The sequence below is a fragment of the Hemibagrus wyckioides genome, linkage group LG20, assembly GCF_019097595.1.
Source record: "Hemibagrus wyckioides isolate EC202008001 linkage group LG20, SWU_Hwy_1.0, whole genome shotgun sequence".
NCBI classification, from domain to species: Eukaryota; Metazoa; Chordata; class Actinopteri; order Siluriformes; family Bagridae; genus Hemibagrus; species Hemibagrus wyckioides.
The window spans coordinates 11,481,021-11,499,663 of record NC_080729.1 but is presented as its reverse complement, the minus strand read 5'-3'; the positions used below and the strand labels follow the sequence as shown (position 1 = coordinate 11,499,663).

The 18,643-nt window shown below is 41.9% G+C and overlaps 1 protein-coding gene across 2 annotated transcripts in view; it reads right to left on the bottom strand.

Annotated features, from left to right (window-relative positions):
- LOC131371199 (cullin-3-like) overlaps window positions 1–18,435 on the bottom strand; it is a 32,380-nt gene extending 13,945 nt beyond the window's left edge. Inside the window, exons 1-4 of one of the 2 annotated variants that reach the window (XM_058419047.1) lie at window positions 18,138–18,435; window positions 7,985–8,182; window positions 6,399–6,512; window positions 23–183 (exon numbers count right to left, since the gene is read on the bottom strand). In XM_058419047.1, coding sequence (XP_058275030.1) covers window positions 23–183; window positions 6,399–6,512; window positions 7,985–8,182; window positions 18,138–18,200 — 536 coding nt within the window. In that variant the 5' untranslated portion in view covers window positions 18,201–18,435. The remainder of the gene's footprint in view (window positions 1–22; window positions 184–6,398; window positions 6,513–7,984; window positions 8,183–18,137) is intronic. The other variant, XM_058419045.1, reaches the window with a different exon arrangement.
- Between the last annotated feature and the right edge of the window lie 208 nt (window positions 18,436–18,643).

The following is an 18,643-nucleotide window of genomic DNA, read 5'->3' as shown; positions in this document are numbered from 1 at the left end:
TATTAACATACAAAGCACCCACCTGTCTACCACCTCGCCCTTCCGTTCCCTGGCGATCATGTCCAGCAGCGTCTGGCGGAGGTGGTCTCTGATGCAGCCGTACCGAACTACTTGATCTCGGAAGATGATCAGGCCCAAATTATACACGTTCTCCACGTTATTCTGCTGCACATACACACGGTCCTAAAGACCCAAAGAGGAGGTTTTAGTGACGTGACATAAAAACAACCATTCAGGGTTCTTGCTTGACCCCACTTGGAACAGTCCCTCTCTGGACCATGCTGGGGTTTCTTCACAACTGTGTGCTTGTGGATACTCTTACAAAGACACTGTGTAAACATATAAAATTGAAACTTGGCAAGCAACTTCCACTGGTGATCTGAGAAATCTCCTGTTGCTGGATATTCTCCAGTCTGGAATCTTTATGGCCCAGTTGGCATTAGGAATTAGAGCTTGGAAAAAAAAAACAACTAAGATAATCACATCCTTTTTTCTAAAACAAGCAGATCAATAAACATAATTAATGAGATGTCTTTAACGCTATATTGGCTTTTCACCCTAGAATTACATTTGCACTGCTGCATTTCTTGATGGTGAGAAAAGGAAAGACTTAAAATATCACCAGAGGTTTAAAATCACTCATTCGTGCTCTAACACTCATTGCTTAGCAATATTAGCAAATGCTGCCTGATGAATTTCACTCTTTAAAACTCTGCCACTGGGCTGTTGGCAGCATTTCATCTATTCTTGCCTGGTTTAGAAACAGATGCCAGAGTAAATTTGAGAAAGGCCATGAACAATAAAGCATTTGCACACAGAAGCAAGCGTCCTGTCTCTGCCACTCTCTGCAGTGCCTCATAACCCTGTGGCCTTGTGAGGGAAACAAGTGTGAAGGGGGGGGGGGGGGGGCACAACCAGAAACAAAGCTGTTATAAGCATCAGATCAGACATCTAGGCAGCTACTGGTATTGGCTTTGCAATGCCATCACACCATTACAGAACCTGTTAACATGACCTCAAAAATTTCCAGGTTTTTGCCTTCATTATACCAATTGATTCTTGGCAAATGAAACAGATATGCTTTCTTTTCATCTCAGCTGTTACATAAAATCATTTCCTTTTTTTTTGGTGCATACTCCAAAGCTTCAAAACATTAATGTAGTCCTGTTGAATTGGAATCAATATCCAGCGTGAAGTGTGTAAATGGAAGGAGACTGAACACAGATCGGTCCGGCTTGAAGTGACAGCAACACCTAGTGTTCTAATCGGGAAATTGTTTATCTTCATTTCTCCTAAGAGCAGGACGATACGCTCCTTCAGAAGAGGCTCTCAGGCCATTTAAAACGAGCGACAGACTGCAAATGGCCTGGAGGCTGTTATCTGGACATGCTCTCTGCAGATGAAAGGTAGCCTACAGATAACCTGTCATTTATCTCTCAGATCTATCAGTCTTGGTTATTTAAGCTGTCGACTTGAGGAAGGAGAGCAGACAGAGAAAACTGCAAACGGCTTCATATCTGTCACCTCGGATGGGCTCGGGTAGGAACAGAACAGTCTGAACCGGTGAAGACAATCCTGCATTTAAAAACTAGTGTTTTATTCTCTATATAGGATATTTTTACTGATATTCCAAACCTGACCATCAAACCCATATGTGGTTGCTGAAAATCCCTTTCCAAATCCACAGGCTTTAACACTGAGTTTTTTTCCTCCTTTTGCTGTTACAACAGACTCGACTCTCATGAGAAGGCTTTCCAATAGTCTTTGAAACCTGGCTATGGGGATTAGTTCATTCAGCCATAACAGCCTTAGGCTAGTGACTGAGGTCAGGTAAAGAGGCCCAACATTTCTAAGGCTCTTGTGGCTGAATGAAGGCCAGCTCCGGTATTTTTTCAGGGATGAGAGGAAACTCCATCCAGACTGCAAGCAGAGCTTAGGTTTAAACCCTAGAACCTGAATCTGTGAGGCACCCACACTATTCTTTGCTGCTGCTCACATTCAACCACTAATTAAGATACAGTCCCTCTTCAAAAGTATTGGAACAGCAAGTTTTTTTTTTTGCTATACACATTCGTTCAATCAGCATTAGATATGGGGTACAGCAGTAATGTAGCTTTCAATTCCCGATACATTTCCATGTGTCAAACTACTTAGAACACTGCCAAATTTTAAGGGAGAAAAAATATTGAAACATGTAACTGACACTTGATTCTTCTTGCCAAGGTTTTTTGTCGTTTGTTTTTTTTTTTTTGCTGGTTTTCTTTCCGCTAATTAACAGATATGGATGTCAACTTCGGTTTCAAACCCTGTGCGTCATGTACGTAGGCTGCATTTGTTGTTTATTAAAAAAGAAAAAGGGAAAAAAAAAACATGCAGGTCAGAGAGCTATCTATGGGAGAAAAGCAAGCCATTCTGAAGCTGAATGGAGACAGAAAATTGATTTGAACCTCTGGACAAGCTTCGGGCATAACCAGTACAACAATTTGGGACAATCTGGTCCTGAAACAACTGAACTAGGTTGGCTAAAGAAATACAACAGCTGTAAAGAAAAACCCCAAAACCGTGACATCATCAACAGCCTCCACAGGACAGGGGTGAAATCATCACAATGTGATTCAGCACAGAAAATATGAGCAAGAGCGAGCTAAAACTAAGTAAATGTAGAAACAGTAACCCGACGATTTATAAATATTAATAAATATTAATCTCATGTGAAAATAACAGCTGCAGTTAGTGAAAAGGCAAATAAACTTTTAGAATAGAAATATAGAGGCCATATAACAAAATGCAAACCACTGCATCATATGGAGAAATACAGAGATAAGCTATTAAAAAAGAAAAAAGATTAACCGACTTGAGGAGAAATACAGGATCTGCTCATGATCCAAAACATACAAGCACAGTGACTGCTTCAGGAACTGGTTCACTAATCTTTATTGATGATGTAACCCGTGATTTTAGCAACAGAATTAATTCAGAAGTCTACAGAAACATTCTGTCTGCCAGTTTGCAGAGAAATGCATCAAGTTTGATTGGGAGGAACTTCATCATGCAGACAAAGATCCAAAACACACCAAAGGACACCACAACAGAGGACATCAGGAGAGGGACAATGGAAAACTGGCCAGGTCAATCACCAAATCTCACTGACTGAAGGAAAAACCCACCATAAACAAACAACACCTGAAAGATGGTGCAGTAGAAGTCTGGAAAATCATAACAAAAGAATAATCATGAGCTTAGTGATGTCAGTGGATCACTAGCATGATGCAGTTATTGCACAAAAAAAAAAAAAAGAAAAGAAAAAAAAAAAAAAAAAAAAAAAAGATGCAACCAAATATTAAGTTTTTTAACCAGGGTTTGGGTTGTCGAGGCCCCCGCCCATGACTGCTACCCAAATCACTTATGGTCATGAGCTTTGGGTCAAGACCAAAAGGACGAGATCCCGGATACAAGCGGCCGAAATGAGTTTCCTTCGTAGGGGGCCGGGTGTTCCCTAAGAGATAGGGTAAGGAGCTCTGTCACCTGGGAAGAGCTCGGAGTAAAGCCGCTGCTCCTCCACATCAAAAGGGAGGCAGTTGAGGTGGCTCGGGCATCTGCTTCGGATGCCTCGAAGAGACCCCAGGGAAGACCCAGGACACGCTGGAGGGACAACATCTTTCAGCTGACCTGGGAACGCCTTGGAATTCCCCCGGAAGAGTTGGATAAGTGTCTAGGGAGAGGGAAGTCTGGGCATCCCTGCTTAGACTGCTGCCCCCACGACCCAGTTCCGGATAAGCGGAAGACAATGGATGGGTGGAAATATTAAGTGTTACTTTAAGACTGTTTATTTGTTTGTATATATTCGTTTGCATTGGGTGGGCTGCCATCAAAGGTGCCATGTTTGAAGTTGTTTAACATATCTAGATATATCAATAATACATCAATAAATGAAAGCTGAAATTCTAACCTATTGAGCCATATTCATCTTTTGAAAATATGTTCAGAGAAAATGGGTGGGGTTTGTTGTCTTGGTGTTCCAATACTTTTGGAGATGACTGTGCTTCCCATCTTCCTAAATATTGGTTCAGATTTTCTTAAAAGCCCAGATTCCTCAAAATGAGCAAGGCTGAGCGTTTGAAACCACTGAGGCATGAGGTAGCTGTTCCATCACACAATACAGAGATGAGCAGATTCTGGCAGGGACGCATATCCCTTTCTCTGCAAGGCTCAGTAATAGAAGGCGGCTAATGAATATCTTTTGGCTCTTATAGTGGGGACAAAGAGACACCTGCTTACTTTTCCAGAACGGGATCGTGCTCATGCTCTGCTCTGAGTGTCTTCATGCTCTCTAGAGGAAGACTTAATCTTCTTCTTGTGCTGATGACAAGTCAAGCTGCACTTGTAGTAACTGTTTAGCATGCATGATCAGGGATGAACCAATTACTAGCCGGAGCACCAAGGTCTTGGTGTTTACATCCAGGATGTCTTTTATTCAGAGTTGCTAAGCAGACATCAGAAACGGACAAATGATAAATTCATTCGATAACCTAAAGAGCAAACGGAGGGTCCGATGTGCTGCCCGGTTTCATGTTTTGGTTGCCTAGAAACCTAATTGACCAGGCAGACAGTGGCAGCAAAGTAATATTCATGGTGTAGGATGAACTAGTTACCAACTTATCTACATTAATACAGACCAAGTGAAAGCATCCACTCGTTCTAAAGACTAATTTAATTCTAACTAATTAATCTAAGTAATTTATTTCACAAAAATGAATTCTTGGGTTAACCTTCTCATCAAAAACTATTGTTCCTTTATATGACAGCTGACATTAGCAATGTCATAATGTACTAAGGTATAAGGTAGTTTTGTCCGAGGTTGCCAGATAGACTAATATCTTGTGAATATATGTTACTGTACATACAACACTTCAAAAAAAATCCATTAATGTATTCTTTAAATTTCCTTCTGAGCATTTTTGTTAAGGAGCACTTGTGCAGCACAGACATGAGTGATGAGTCTCTGCCACATTGCATGCAGACAGAGTTTGAGTGCTCAGTTGTTTACATCCTGACAGATGACGTGTTTAAGGTGATCTCAGGGGTTTTTAACACCACGTCACCCAGAAGTGAGGTGTAGAGAGGTCTGAGGTGCATCACAAACCAAGGAAACAATATGTTTTTGAAAGGTCCTGATGGGGGCACAAGAAGTTTTTTAAAGCAGGTTTGATGTGAAATCCCTAGGCTCATCTCACCGTCCCCACAGTCCCCCTCTGCTGCCACCTTCATCTCTACACTCCTACCCTCTCCCCTCTATTACCAGTCCACCACAATCCAGTGCACTCAATCCCAGGCTCCGTACACATCTCAGGTGAACAGATAGAATGTGTTTATAATGGGTATGCACCCAGGCTTGTGGCAGAAACACATCACAGCACTTTCACTAAGATTCAAATCACCAGAGAGAAATGCTGAACAAATGCTGGAAAAAAAACCCAAATCCCTCCTTAATTCAGAATTCATTCCAATAAGATTTTTGTATAGAGCTTTTAACAATGGACATTACATAAAGCAGCTTTAAAGAAATATATATGTCTTAAAAGACATAAATTATATATTTTAAACTTATTCCTAATAAGCAAGCCAGTAGCAAGAAAACTCTCCTTGGATGATACAAGGAAGAAACCTTGAGAGGAACCTGAACTCAGATAATCTAATTTCTCTTCTATAACTGTGAGCTATATGGTCAGAAATTACCATAATGTAAGCAGATTCACTTTAGTTATAACATGAAATCTATTTTGTTGAAGTTGCCATAAGAACTTCTCACTGATGGAGGCTTAAGTATAAATCTGTTCAGATTACAGCTGCAGCACAAAGCCATCTTCATGGTACCATCCACAGCCGTCCCATGTAACTCCAGTCTGTCCATGCAGGGTCTTCCTTACAGCAGCGAATAGAATCAGAGAATCAGGGCATCAGGAATACCGGCTCAGGTGAACTTAGAGTTCAGCAGAAGAGCTCATACACAATTCCACTTGACTATACAGTGTATATAAAAAAGGAATTATTTATAAATCACACTATCCGGTGTCCACTAGATGAGGATGTGTTCCCTCTGAGTCTGGTTCCTTTTAAGGTTTCTTTCTCATATGGTCAGGGAGTTTTTCCCTTACCACTGTTGCCTCTGGCTTTCTCATTTGATATAAATGTCAATTGAAATGTTAAACCTTATAATGTTCATTATGTATTTATACATTCCTGTAAAGCTGCTTTGCAACAATGTCCACTGGTAACTAATGTATCTGCTATTAATGTTAATCTGCCAGTGTGCCTGAAACAATAAAGAATAATCAGTGAACATTATGACTATATACTTAAACACACACCTCTGTTACTCATTCTAACAGCCTACTCACCATGTACATCAAAATGTCTCGTATCATGACCATGGCTGTCTGATGGTCATTCCACGCCTGGTTTAGTGTTTGCAGGAAATTGTTGTTTAGGGAGTTGAGTACGTCTTCTCGGACCTAAACAAACGGTATTAAAAAAAAAAAAAAGAACTGAAGCAAAATCTATGCATAACATGCATCAAGATGTCACAGACCTGGTTGTAACAGCAAAACATACACCACGTTTACTAAGTGCAAGGTGTTCCTTTGTGTCTTTCGGATAAGGGGAATTGCTTTTGAAATATCATAAGACACAGTATAATGATAAATAAAATAATCTGTTGTTTGTGTTTATAAAATACTTTAGTGATTTTAAAAAGGAGATATTTATGAGTCCTATCCATTATATACACCGATCAGTAGCAAAGGCTGGTCCGTGTGATCCGATCCAACAGACGAGCTACTGTTGCCGGTTCTGATTGAAAGGTGTCAGAATACACAGTGCATCGCAGTTTGTTGCATAAGCAGCTGCATAGCCTCAGACCAGTCAGGGTGCCCATGCTGACCCCTGTGCACCGACAAAAGCACCAGCAATGGGCATGTGAGCATCAGAACTGGACCACGGTGCAATGGAAGAAAGTGGCCTGGTCTGATGAATCACATTTTCTTTTAAATCGCATGGATGGCTGGGTGTGTGTGCGTTGCTTAGCTGGGAAACACATGGCACCAGGATGTACTATGGGAAGAAGGCAAGCCGGCAGAGACAGTGTCATGCTTTGGGCAATGTTCTACTGGGAAACCTTGGATCCTACCATCCATGTGGATGTTACTTTGACACGTACCACCTACCTAAGCATTGTTGCAGACCATGTACACCCTTTCATGGAGATGCTATTCCCTGATGGCTGTGACCTCCTTTCAGCAGGATAATGCGCCGTGCCACAAAGCAAAAAATGGTTCAGGAATGGTTTGATGAGCACAACGAGTTTGAGGTGTTGACTTGGCCTCCAAATTTCCCAGATCTCAATCGAACCGAGCATCTTTGGGAAGTGTTGGACAAACAAGTCTGATCCATGGAGGCCCCAACTCGCAACTTAGAGGATGTAAAGGATCTGCTGCTGACCACTTTGTGCCAGATAACCACAGCACACCTTCACGGATCTACTGTTTTGGCAGCAAAAGCTGGACCAACACAATATTAGGCAGATGGTCATAATGTTATGGCTGATCGGTGTATTTGTATATTTAAATGATGAAGCAATCAAGGTCTAGAACCCTGAGCAGCATGCAAATATATTTCAAATCTGTGGGAAACACTGAAGTACTGCATTAAATCGCAATTTACAGTGTCAGAGGTTGACAATACACTAGTAAAAGATAAACACATATCTGCACTCGACAAATGTTTTCTTCTCTTGTTCAACAAACCAAATTCATCAGGTCCATGACTTTCAGAAAAATATTTTTTCACACATGGTTACAATCAGACTAGACAAAACAAATCTAACTGAACCCTAAATATTATCAGACATGGAATAGCTTTAGACATCACGAGTTTCTGCAGCACTGCTCAACATCCTTATAAAAGCTGTGCGCTATAACAAACCTACTTTATTGATGAGGTGCTCTGTGACGACCTCGCGCAGGCCTGTGTAGAGCTTCTCGCCGTGTTTGTGCAGTACCATGGTGTAGGCATTTCTGTACAGCTCCTCAAAGCTCAGGCCACTGTTATTCTTCCTTTGGATCTCTTGGATGGCATTCTTCAACAGCTCCCAGATGTTGTTCACATACCTCTCATCCATGGTCATCTGCAACATCACAGGCAGAAGAATGTTCACTATTTGTTTGTTCTATAAACAATACCACATCCAGTGCTGTAATAATACATCAGACAGGAATGCTGGGGTGGGATTTGACACGCTATCCTGCTCCAACCTTAAAAAGAAATACAGATATGAAGAGAAAGGAAACTAGCCAGCTAATATTTTTCACAAAAATAGATCAGATAACAAAATACACAGAGAAGAGAGATTGGGTAATAAAATACACAGCAGACAGAATGAGCTGGTCAGCTAAGGTTAAGGCTAGCTGTTAGGGAGAGTTTTCTCTTCAACCCTAAGAAAACAGTGACATTTCATCTTATTATTATTAAAATAGCACTTCTGAAATATTAAAGAGACAATAATAATGGCAACATCTTAGCAGTATGACAATATGTCAAGGGGCAGTGGTAGCTCAAGTGATTAAGGGTTGTTCATCAGAAGGTCGGGATTCAAGCTTCAGCACTGTTGGGCCCTTGAGCAAGGCCCTTAACCCTCCCTGCGCCAGGGACACTGCATCATGGTTGACCCTGCACTGACCTCAACGTCCAAAGCTGGGATATGCGAAAAAAGAATTTCACTGTGCTGTAAATGTATATGTGACAAAATAAAGGATTCTTCTCCTCCTTCAGTACAAGTAATCTGATACAAACAAAACAAAAAAGCTTCTTTTGTTTATACAGGAACTTCAATGCTGCATGAAGGCAGCCACTCTGTGTGTGTGTGTGTGTGTGTATATATATATATACATACACACACACACACACACACATATACACTATATTGCCAAAAGTATTCGCTCACCCATCCAAATAATCAGAATCAGGTGTTCCAATCGCTTCCATGGCCACAGGTGTATAAAATCAAGCACCTAGGCATGCAGACTGTTTTTACAAACATTTGTGAAAGAATGGGTCGCTCTCAGGAGCTCAGTGAATTCCAGAGTGGAACTGTGATAGGATGCCACCTGTGCAACAAATCCAGTCGTGAAATTTCCTCGCTCCTAAATATTCCACAGTCAACTGTCAGCTGTATTATAAGAACGTGGAAGTGTTTGGGAACGACAGCAACTCAGCCACGAAGTGTTAGGCCACGTAAACTGACGGAGCGGGGTCAGCGCACTATATTGCCAAAAGTATTCGCTCACCTATATAAAATATATATATATATATATATATAAAATAAATATATATATATATATATATATATATATATATATATATAAAATAAATATATATATATGATCAGGCATAGAATTATACTTATTAAGTATTCTTAAGTATTCTGACACCTTTCTATCAGAACCAGCATTAACTTCTTCAGCAATCTGAGCAACAGTAGCTCGTCTGTTGATCATCTGGATTGGCCATGTGCATCAGTGAGCCTTGGCTGTCCATGACCCTGTCGCGAGTTCACCACCTTTCTTGGACCACTTTTGATAGATACTGACCACTGCAGCCCGGGAACACCCCACAAGAGCTGCAGTTTTGGAGATGCTCTGATCCAGTCGTCTAGCCACAATTTGGCCCTTGTCAAACTCGCACAAATCCTTACGCTTGCCCATTTTTCCTGCTTCTAACAAATCAACTTTGATGCCAAAATGTTCAATTGCTGCCTAATATATCCCACCCACTAACAGGAGCCATGATGAGGAGATAATCAGTGTTATTCACTTCACCTCTCAGTGCTCATAATGTTATGCCTGATGAGTGTGTGTGTGTGTGCGCGCATCAGCGAGTGTGGTCACAGACATAAGCACTGACCCGGGGTTTACATATTACTCAAGTCCTTGCAGGCTTTTTAAAGGCCACACTCACTGATACTGCTCTACACCTTCAGGCCATTTCAGTCAAGTGTTCAGTTTTATGAATTTAAACATAAAACTTAACATGAGTTTCTTGCAAGGAGCAAAAAGTGCTCCATGATACTCCTCATCGAGAACAGTCAGGCAGGTTGCTTATAATCAACCTTATAAAAAAAAAACACACACACACCCGGCATGGGACATGATTTCATGATTTCAACCAGTCCCAGGACAAACTGAATCAACGTAGCATCACCATTTAGTGCACAGTTACAGCCTGAATATCCTTTAAACACACCTTATCTCTTGCACTCATCACCCTAATCCACCAGAAACAATACACTTTATGAAATGTAGCTTGCAAGAGCAATTTTCTCCCAGACGGCTTCTAATCCCCAAATCCCTGTGCATCACTGTTACCCTCTGAATCAGACCTGCACTCAGTTTGATAAACACCGCTCTGAAGATTGCATATCTGCCTCAGATACAGGTTTAAGCACAACACAAGATCAGTTTCAGTTTTCCCTGGAGTAGGTGAGGCATTACGGACTATTAATATTATTATTTTCTTTAATTCTTGGTCCTTATTGTTTATTCCACCAACTTTAATATTGCTGTTAATCTCATTTTAAATATGAAGTAAGGAGCGCTAAACTGCAGTGCATGGAAAGCTCACTGCTGTGGAGGACTAGTAATATAGCTTAAATAAAATAAAGAGCTTGCTAGTTTGATTTAAACACTCTAGCGAGCATGGCGTGACTGAGATAATGCTTGATGAAGTGACCTAAACCTGACACTATTGTGTTTGTTTCCTCTGTCTAGTCCATTATGATCTTGCACACATACTAATTTAGATGTTATGGTTTATATAAACTTATTGCTCAATCATGCAGGAGCAATAACGTCTGTGCAGTAGATGGGAGAACATGTTTCATTCAAATGTATGCATCGTTTCCACAGGAATTTACTGATCCGTGTAGTTTTCACATTGGTCCTTTGGTCCAAATCTGAGTGTGGGTGTTCCCGATGCTCCCACAGCACTGGTCTCGTTTCAGACTCACTTGATTTTGTTGAACCCTGATGCATTTGTGTCATGAGCATGGAGAACACAAGGAGACTTTTTTATTATTAAATTACGAGTTTGGACCCGGGTACGAGTACTAGTCAAACTGAACTCATGCCACTTCCTACAGCTTGTCATGGGTGGAGTACCATGATGCGCTACCCGGTTTTTGTACATCCATCATTTTCCAAATCTTCTCAAAGCCCTCAATAAAATCATGCCCTGCACATTCATTCAAGCTCAGCATCGAACCCAGGATGTAACCCGGGTCATTGTGAGGCAGCATTATATCCGCCACTCATGTTAATTTAATACTAGATTTATTTATTTCCCTCAGTGTCAACATCCTCATCAGATTTTATATGGTAACTGGATCTTGCACTCTAGCCAATACAAAGTAGAAAAAATAGAAAGCTGTTTAAATTCAATTTACTATAAGGAATAAAAGTGTATTTTGTTGAGAAACAACACAAATTGTATATACTGTAGATATGTATTATGTTCTCCTGAATGTGATGGACTACATAAACCCCAGTTTATCTGTGTAAGATCTTATACAAAACTCCCAAAATACCACTACACCATCTCTGTTTAAGATGCTTTTTAACAGAGATGCTCCCTGAGGCTGAGTAACCCACTGAACCCACCGTGCCGAGAGTGATACCCGAGTCAGGGGGTCATGTTCATCAGCTGTGTCATACATGCGGCATTATGCATTTTTAGAGAGATCACACACCTCGGAAAGTTCACCCACACCCCCGGAGTGAAGCGTGCGGCTCCTAACAGAGCACATCGTGACTGATAGACTTGTGCTGACTCGTCTGTTGGTTCGAGTGGCTTCGGGGTGTGAGAAGGAACTGGAGCTTTTCTGTGCTGAGTAAAGGAACTGAGAATGGCATCATGGTCTTTAGCGCCTGTGTGTTTCAGAGGTAAAGCCTGCCACTGTGTGGGCAGATAAGACAAGTGTTTTCGGTGTCTGGAGTGCAGGAAGGCAGCAGTGTATACACTACATTAATGTGGTTAATTTCATGTATAGCTCTGATCCATGTATATCACTGACACCTCTGTTAGTCAAAAGACTTTTAATTTTCCTCTTCTTCATTCTGGGAACGACTGAAAGCATCACTGCACATGGCTACAGTTCAGCATTAAGGGGTTGATGACAAATCCACAAACGGCAAGCACAGGGGTCCATAGCATACTGCACATCACAATAATAATCAGCATTTAACTCTGAATTTCTAGGAATTGAGATGTGTCCCAAATGATGTACTACACACTATGCACCATCTATTATTATTCCGTTCTTTAATTCTTGGTGCTTATTTTTTTTTTGATTAGCAGCTAAGTTCAGCCTTCCACAACAGTCCAAGTTTCTCATGTGGCATCTACTGTATGGATTTTATAAAGGTGATGCTGATAATCTAGTCCCTTTGTTACGGTTAATTAAAAAAGGAAAATAAAATAGCAGAAGGTGGGCAGTGTGCAAAATCACGTCATATGACGGGAATAATAATAAAATAACAGGGAAGTGATCTGAGCGGGTGCTTTAGCACACTTTTCACTGTCCCTGTAAACCAGAAAAAGTGCAACTCTGACCTCTCTGCAGAACCGAGAACCAGAAGTGCATGAAAGAGACGGCTTTACACTTATTACTCACATGAAAGAAAAAAACATCCAGCATATCTCCACTAACAGGCACAAAAAAACACTCCTGTGTGCGTCACACAAGCTAACCACCAGACCACCAAACACGACGTTCACTGCAAATCTTTATAGAACTTTGACACTCGGGTCGTTTAGTTCTTGCAGCCCTACGCATTACATGCAATGCGATTTTATTTGTATAGCGCTAATGAGGAAAAGGGGGAAAAAAAATGATGATACAAGAGGAACCAGACTCAAAAGGGAAGCCATCTTCATCTGGACGGCGCTGAATAGTGTGATTATAAATCATTTCCTTTCTACAACTGTGTGGTCAAAAAGTCAAATTGTGTAACCAGGAAATTTGCTCAAGTTAGAAGATGAGGTCTGGTTAAAGTTATCTGATGGAGACTTTGAGTGCAAAACATGGTTTCGAAGTGCCACCATCCACACAGTCTCATGCATCTTCAGTGTGGAGCATGCTCAGTAGCAGTTAGCAGCCTCCAAGTGATCCGATTCCAGCCAGAAGTAGTGCATGAGGATGGATCAGACAGGACAGGAGAGCAGAATAAAAAACAAACTCATAATTAAACAGCCTGGACACGTAATCTGCTTGTGCCAAACACCCGGTCTGGTGATTTGTCCACCCCTGCAATCTATATAAATAACATCTGTACACCGGCTAAAAGGTCCCTGTTTAACAGAGTGCAAGTGTGTGTGTGTGTGTGTGTGTGTGTGTGTGTGTGTGTGTGGCAAACAGTCTAGGAATGACTCAGCATGAAAGCCTGACTGCACCTTCTGTCAAAGTCCTGCCCTTCCTTCCTGAAGTTAAACTGGGTCACCATGTTCAGCCTTAACCTTAAATGTAACAGGTTCCAGTGCTACTTTCCAGTGTTACAGACAAGTGCACTTCAACCTTCTACACACGTCCATGTGTCTAGCACTGCACATCCGGAACAAACCTGCTGCTGATGTAAACAGCCAGTGTTTCTGCCCTGGAACTATTCGTAACTAATGGGCGGTTTAGTGTGACACAGACCACAGCTGTCATGGGGACCGGGAAGCGCACCGTGGTACTGAACCCGGGAGGTGATGCATTTCGGTTGCACTGGAGCTGTGCTGCGATTCATGTGAACGCGAATGCATCTCGTACTCAGATCCTCACTTGTTCTGGAAGTAACCTGCGCATAATTAGTTTCCATAACACATGTACCATGAGGGAATGCTGTCGGAAACAGAAGAGGTGAAGAGTCATACTGTGCACAATATTAAAAAAGTCAACAAATAAATAAATAATGATGGTGAGGGCTCCTGCTAAATTCCCGGCCCATGTTAGGATGGAGAGAGGATGAAAATGCGACAGTGAAGTCAAAAACAATATAAATCCTCTCACTGAGATTAAAAGGTTCTGTGCATCTTTGCATGCGATTCACACATCAACTCATGCTGATCAGACAAGGAAGTGATCTGTACTGTACATCTCCTGCACTGAAAGTGTGATATGCATCAACAGCATTAATCATCGAGAAGCCAAGATGAAGACGTCCTTTCACAAGTCTAACACACATGAGGAGCGGATTGAATGTTTTGTGAAGTAACTGCTATAGTAACCCAGGTTTGCTTTACAGTTGCCTTAACTACAGGGGGAATAACAGTGGGCGTAGCTTATATATTAAATGTGTTTCTGTGATCACATGTGACGGGGAGTGAAGTCCTTAGAGAAGCCCGTTAGCTGCATGACACGAAAGCACCACAGCATCTGAAGAGAAAGCACGTGGGTTCCCTGAAAGAAGGAAACGCAGGTACATGACAACACAGCAAAAACAACGTGAAACAAACGTACAAGCACTGCATCCTCAGTAGCAAGTTATTGAACTGAAACCTGGCTGCTGTGACCACAGATGATGACAGTGTGGGTTTATGTGGTTAAGACTCCAGGCTGTTGATCAGCTGTTCCAGGTTCAAGCCCCAGCTCTGCCATTGTTGGGCCCCGGAGCAAAGCTCTTAACCCTCCCTGCTCCAGGGGTGCTGTATGAAGGCTGACACTGTGCTGTGATCCCAACCTCCTAAGCTAGGATATGCGTAGAAAACCATTTCACTGTGCAGTAATGTATGAGACAAAAAAAGAGTTTTCTTCACCGATGCATCCACGCTTCATAACAAATGCTTCACGCATTAACCTCCCAGCTCACAACATATCTGTTATACTGGAGTGAGAAATGGAAAATAATCATATTAGCAGAAAAAAAAAAAAAAATTAAAGCTGGCCTGTGACACACTTGAGGAAAAGCAGAAACTGACGTGCATGCTGATCACAGGCTTGTCCACAACTCTGTACAATAAGCAGACTGTCTATGTATCCTGCATACATTGTACAGATGTTGTATTTGTACTACTTTCTTCTTCTCCTTCCAATAATCTACTTAGGTATGGATTGCACAGCTGTACAGAAGCTGAGACTCACAACATTTCGGTGTAAACTGTTGCTGACATTGTCAAATAAACCTGAAACCGGCTGATGATTGTCATTCTGCTTCACCTGTCAGTCACAAAAAACTTCAGCCTCAACCCTGATATGTGGAGTCAACCTGAAGACGTTCCCACAGCTCCTAAACCCTGCCGCTGTGCTGTGTTCACGAGTGGAAACATTCACATGACACTCAGAGTTGTGTTGAAGTCAGGCTTTTCAAGTCACACTTAAGCTGCCTTCACACACAGGGTGATTTTGTCTCTGCAAGCCGTCAGTCGATGTACTATGAAGTGCCCAGTAGGTCTTCCTATTACTGGTTGCCATAGTAATAAGGTTTATCAGTAGGTGGCATAACTAGTATTCCAAATCAGTTTTGGCATTTGTGCATGAAATTCAGCAGCGTATAACAGCATCCTATCATACGAGATGAAGTAGAAGCAGTGTGCACTCTTTGTCTTGGATCACGTGCGCTCTACTCTATTCACTGCACCAATCGCTCGATATTGGCATAAAGTTACATTTTCCTCAACTCTGTGGCATCGCTGGACGTACCCACATCTAGTCACCAACAGGTTCTATCGCTCATGCTGCAGAAAGTGGCCTGCTCTCACTGAAAATGATCGATCTCTGGTCACGATGTTGCTGTGAGTCATTGTATGTGTGAATGCTGCATTACAGAGCAGCTTAAACAGCGCTGGTAGAGACTACTCTGACACTGCACCAAACACTCTTGACCCGATGATTCAGAAGAATGAAGTTTCCAACACCTGAGCAAGTCAAGGGTATACACAGGCATATTCAGAGAGAGAGAGAGAGAGAGAGAGAGAGAGAGAGAGAGAGTGTGTTTCAATGCAGAACCTATATCTCTGACTCAATCCTTGTTTCTGAATTTGCAGCAAAGAAGAGGTCAAACAATTCTGAATACTTTGGAGAAAAGCCATCACCCTGGTGGAAGGTCAGTGAGGACTGGCATCCTAGCAGGGCTAGAGTAGCCAAATCCATCTTAAACCCTTTTAACCTCTACTGTTCTATACAGTACTCACTGCATGTAGGATACCCAGCCTTAGCCTCGAGCATGCGGACATGTTAACACTGTTGCATTGCAGATGGATGTAAATAGACATGTGTGTGTGTATTACACTGTTATATCCTCCCAGTTCAGCTCTACCTCCATACTGGTTGTGACATTTATATTAATTTCAAGAGCCTTTAAACATTACGTCCCTTGGCTGCCCATGACCACTGTTCCTTCCTTGGACCACTTTTGATAGATACTGACCACTGCAGACTGCAAACACCCCACAAGAGATGCGGTTTTGGAGATGCTCTGATCCAGTTGTCTAGCCATTACAATGTGGCCCTTCGTCAAACTTGCTCAAATCATTACGCTTGTCCATTTTTCTTGCTTCTAACACATCAACTTTGAGAACAAAATGTTCACCTGCTGCCTAATATATCCCACCCACTAACAGGGGCCATGATGAGGAGATAATCAGTGTTATTCACTTCACCTCTCAGTGATCATAATGTTATAGCTGATTGGTGTAAGTCGTGTCTGTGGCAGGTCAGGCTATGACAGCTTAACAAAAAAAGAGATCTAGAAGATAATGCAGGCATGTGGGCATCCTGGGACCTACAGCATCACATGACAGATCTGCAGTGAGAGCATCAAAACATACCAGGTTGTCAAAACTCCCTACACCCATGAAGATAATTTCATTCTTACAGTGTGTATGCGTGTTTAGCCATTTAGGCCATTTTAGCTCCCTCAGTGATCATAATGTTATGCCTGATCGGTGTATGTGTGCATTAAAAGCCCTATGATGGAGTGTATTCCTGCCCAGTATCCAGGTATATGACCTGACCCATGACCCTGACCAGGATAAAGCGATTACTGAAAGCAAGTCTGTATAATCCTACAAAACTAAACAATTAATCAAGCAAAAAAATGTTCTTCATTACTTGCAGCCCTTTTATTTCCCTGTTATACAGTTGTTCTCCATGCACAACACAAACTTTATGATGAACGTCACCAAAAAAGCCAAGAGAGTCTGATATTCTCGCTGACTCAATAAAGGATTTAATTCAACAAACAAGCACAGGAGGTGTATTTATTTCATGCTTTGAATCATCTCATGACAGCGATCTGAGATCAGACACATGAGTGATCAGACATAATAACCGCATGCGTTAACTTAATGACGTGCAGTCTGTCTGTAGTCTGCTGTAAGACAAAGCGAGTTCAAGCCACAGTTAATTTGATTGTCTGGCTAAAGCTAGCAAAACAATCCATTCCCCATTACACACACACCAGCAGCCTTTAGACGGAAAATATTTCCCTGACTACATTTTCCCCATTCATATTGTGCTGGATTAAAGCAACTTGTCAAACATTACTCAGTTAAAGCTCTGCCTTTGAGATGAGTTTCTTTGCAGTCTCGCTAACTAGCCAGCTGAGGAAAAGATGCTAACTTAAACCCCAGCTATCTGCAGGCTACACTACGAGGCTAATCAACAAACAATCCACAAACGTGATTTTTTTTTTTGTTTACCCAAACACCAAACAGATAAGTGACTGAACCATGACAATAAAATGAGAAAGTAAATCAGCTGGCTACGTAGGAGGCACCAACAAAAACACACACACACACACCAAGGGCTAATGTTACCTGGCTAGCTCAACTTCTGTGACATGCTAACTAGCTGCCAAAAGTTTTTTGCAGCATGCAAACATCGGTTAGATCTGTGCAGGTGTTTAAAATGTTTTAACTTCATCACATGTGGCCTGTAATAATAAGACTATTTGCTAGCGTCAGACTTTTTTTTAAACTCCGCTAGCAGGCTTGATGGCTATGGAAGCAGGTAGGAAAGATTCAGCACCACAGATTAGCACAGCATGTCAAACAGGGGCTCGAGAAAGCTGGGGTTTTCTCTGCTCCTAATAACACCGGCTATTACTTACAGGAAAAGCTCGTATCCTCATCTTAGTGTCCTTCTTGGTGCCGCCTTTGCTCAGATTAGACATGTTTTTTTTTTTTTTTGGTCAGTGAGTGTGTTGACTCTCCTCAAACATCAAACACGGTGTTTTGGGGGCTTGTTGGTTAATCAGGACAGCGTCATACAATCATTTATGAATCCCCACTCGACCTTTCCCCCAAGGCCTGGGCTTCTGTCTGGCTCTGTGATGTTGTGAAGCTTTGCCTGCCTCTAGCCTACTGATACTGCCCAGTTTGTGTGTTTAGCTGTGGTGATGGCGGATGTGTTAGGATCTCGCAGCGCAGTCACGCCAAATCACGCGAGATCACACACACGCAGAGCGCGTGCAGGTAAGCTGCGCGAACACCCTGACCGACAGAACGTACACGATATTGGCAAAAGTTTTGGGACACCCCGACAAATCAGGCGTTGTTCTCGGTTCCTTAGTTTCAGTGAAAGGAACTCTTAATGCTTCAGCTTCATACCAAGACA